Source organism: Calidris pugnax, unplaced genomic scaffold, assembly GCF_001431845.1.
Source record: "Calidris pugnax isolate Ruff unplaced genomic scaffold, ASM143184v1 scaffold44, whole genome shotgun sequence".
NCBI classification, from domain to species: domain Eukaryota; kingdom Metazoa; phylum Chordata; class Aves; order Charadriiformes; family Scolopacidae; genus Calidris; species Calidris pugnax.
This window is the reverse complement of record NW_015094506.1, coordinates 21,386,679-21,389,762: the sequence shown is the minus strand read 5'-3', so window position 1 is coordinate 21,389,762 and position 3,084 is coordinate 21,386,679. Positions and strand designations below refer to the sequence as shown.

At 50.0% G+C, this 3,084-nt stretch overlaps 1 protein-coding gene across 1 annotated transcript in view; it reads right to left on the bottom strand.

The window, feature by feature from the left end:
* Nucleotides 1-1,987, bottom strand: part of IL22 (interleukin 22) — a 2,874-nt gene extending 887 nt beyond the window's left edge. Inside the window, exons 1-3 of the mRNA XM_014963545.1 lie at nucleotides 1,784-1,987; nucleotides 972-1,037; nucleotides 732-875 (exon numbers count right to left, since the gene is read on the bottom strand). Of these exons, the coding sequence (XP_014819031.1) occupies nucleotides 732-875; nucleotides 972-1,037; nucleotides 1,784-1,987 (414 nt within the window). The remainder of the gene's footprint in view (nucleotides 1-731; nucleotides 876-971; nucleotides 1,038-1,783) is intronic.
* Nucleotides 1,988-3,084: the final 1,097 nt, after the last annotated feature.

The following is a 3,084-nucleotide window of genomic DNA, read 5'->3' as shown; positions in this document are numbered from 1 at the left end:
GGTGGGAGGGTGGTGTTTTGGGGATCCCCCACCCTGGAGGTTTCCCTCACCCAGCGGCATCCCCCGGTGCCAGCGGGGCTGGGGATGGGCAGGTGTCGATGGGGCAGGTGCTGCTTGTCTGGGACCTGGGGATGCTGCAGGACGTGGGGGGTGGCATCCCCTCCTCAAAATTGCCCCCTCCACCAAATCTCCTGCCTGGGGGGCTGGAGGGGGGGGGGCAGATCCCAGGCACTTGGCCCTTGCATCCAGCATCACCCGGCATCTCCTGCTGTTCCAGGCTCTGCCGAGGCTGGATCCGGCCCCGGCTGGTCCCGGCCCCTCCATCCCCCCCAGCAGGGACACTCTGGGGTGGCAGGAGCGGGTGCCACTGCTCCCCTGCCGTCTCCTCGCCCCACTGCTGCGTTTGTTTTCCCAAACCCCGGCCGTAGGAACAACCTCTTGATTAAGTGTATTAATAGTTAAACTTTCAGCTCATAGCTTAAACTCACCAGACCACGAAAAGCTCCCTCCTTTACTCATGCTCTGTTGCTTAAAATTGTGAGGTTTACCAAAAGGTTTTTTTTTTTTTTTTTTTTCCTTCTTTTTCACACCTTTCTATCAACCTCGAGTTTGATATCTTTGATCTGAGGTTTCCTTTCATATCACTGCCTTTTGCTGCTGTTCGCAACATTCTGAGATTCAGGAGCAGCAACAAGAGTTATGAGAAGGGAAAGAACCCAAATGCTACTCACACATCTGCTCAGCTCCGAGGTCAGAGATGCCAAGAACTGTGCCACCTCCTCAACGTAGGGGTACTGGTGCTTGACCTCGGTGAGGAGGACATCTTTCACTACAATCTCCGCAATCCTCTTCATCATGTAGCAGCGGTTGTTTTCCTATGTATGCAAGTAAGAGGTCGTGTTAAATCATGGCAAGAAATCAACAAGTGCTGCAGCAGGACACAAAGAGCCGCCTCCTCGTGTAAGACTTACCTTGACGTTAACATAGATCTGCTGCCCAATGAGCCTATTATCCGTGTCCTCGTCTGAGACCCTGGCCTGAGAGGACAAAAAGGAAATGTCAGGTGGGGCTGGAAACCTTAGCTAAAAATTAATGATTAACCCTACATTTGTCATCAATAGTAGTGCAGGTGAAACGAGGGCATGGACACCACAGACAGTCTGTTACAGGTGGATAACTTGGACATTGTGTCTGTTTTTTCCCTTAATTGAGTGAGATTCAAGACCAGTATCACTGGAAAATAAATAAGCAGAAGTCTGAATTCCTGTCCCCCCTCTGAAGCATCAGATGTCATAGTGGTTATGATGACTAAACCAGACGCCACAGGTGGCTGACCTCATGGTGGCCCACAGCGCTGCTGGGAGGTGCTGCAGCACTCAATGGCGTACACCATGGGGGACCCACTGTAAGGTGCCTGAGGAGCTGCCTGGCCATGCCTGGAGTCACGGGCAGGCCCAGCTTCAAATGGATTTGGGCAAATGGAGAAACTTAAGCTCATGTTTCACAGTCTAGCAGAAGCTGCTCAAGAGAAGGAGCTGTGGTGTGCCAGGGGCTGCCTTTCTCTTGGGGGGCAGGAGGAGGAGAGGCAGCAGCTTCCCCCAGCTATACAACCAGTGGGAAACAGACCCATTTCACATGCCCAAGCCTTGCCTTACTGCAAATGCACATTTTTTCTGGAGAAACACATGAGAAAGAGAGCAGAATGCCGAAGGCAAGAAGCCAGGTCACTGGGAGAAGAGGAAGTCCCCAGATCCCTCCAGGAAGGACACATGGGTTACTGTACCATTTTAGCCAAGGTGTAGGTGCGATTCCTGATGTAGTGTTGCTGGAAGTTTGTCTTCCTGAGCCTGCAGCTCTGATGTGTGGTAGAAGCCAATCCTGCCCCTTTTGGAGGCAGAGGGCTGGTGAGAAGAAGCGGGAGACAGCAACAGCAGCAGAAGAAGACCCATCCTGAGAAGCTCTTGGTCAAGGTCTGCAGGGAGGCCATGGCTCACGATCCAAAGTTGTCTGTTCCAGCAGGTTGGAGCTACAGCACTCAGCACTGTTGAAAGAGAGAGAGCAGTGTTAGCATCAGGGAGAGGGAGTAAGGTAAAGCGAGAGAGGCACGAAGGCTGCGAGCCTTACCTTTGCTGTGATTCTTGATGTGTTCTGCAGGAGGTGAGGTGCACCTTATATAGGGCCACCAACATCTCTCTCAGCTTTTTTTTTGGGTCCTGGTGGTGAATTAAAAATGACATCAGCAAGTCTCTTACTTTCCAGTATCCTCTTCTGAGAACTACCTAACCACTACAAAACCCACAAATACAACTTCAAGGCCACCGTAATCTTTAGTTTCTTATAAAACAAACCAAATTTTAACGCAGGGCAAAGCAGGGGCTTTTACTGGGGCAAGAATCCTGAATACCCTTTGCATAAAAATATTTGAGAAGTTTATGTCTTTGTGCCTTCTGTCCTGATTGTAATACACTAATTGGATTGGCAATTTGATGACAGATAATGCAATTTACTGAAATTTTTTTTCGTCTTCTGTGGTAAAAGCCTGATGCTCCACTGGTGCTGACCGGTATACACAAATGGCCAGAGACTGTGCCAGACCCAAAGTACTCACCACCCTGCAAATCTTCCTTCCCTGCAAACACCCTTTTCCACACAGTGGCCCAATGGAGTCACCACCCACCCACCCATCACTGTACAATCTTCCCTGAGAGATCAGAAACCGAGTAGGACCAACACTGCATTTATCACATCCCCGATCTCCAAATTCCCACTTTCCAAAAAATTATCCATATTCCAGGCCATAACTGGGGGTAATCAAAACAGCTGTGGTCAGGCACTTACTTATCCAGGTGATTTTCATGTTCCTGACCCTGTTCTGCTAACATAAAGGCTGCGCTGCACCTTCAGACTGAAATATCAGGCAGGGTGCTAAAGGGAAACTGTGCTCTCTTCAGAGAGTAATTTGCAACCCAGCTGACATGGTAATGTGTGAGGACACAGAACTGGTACAAATGCAAACTCCTGCATGTGTAATGCCCACAGGGCACACAGGTGACAAAGCAAGAAATCTGATCCGGGAAAAGCAAG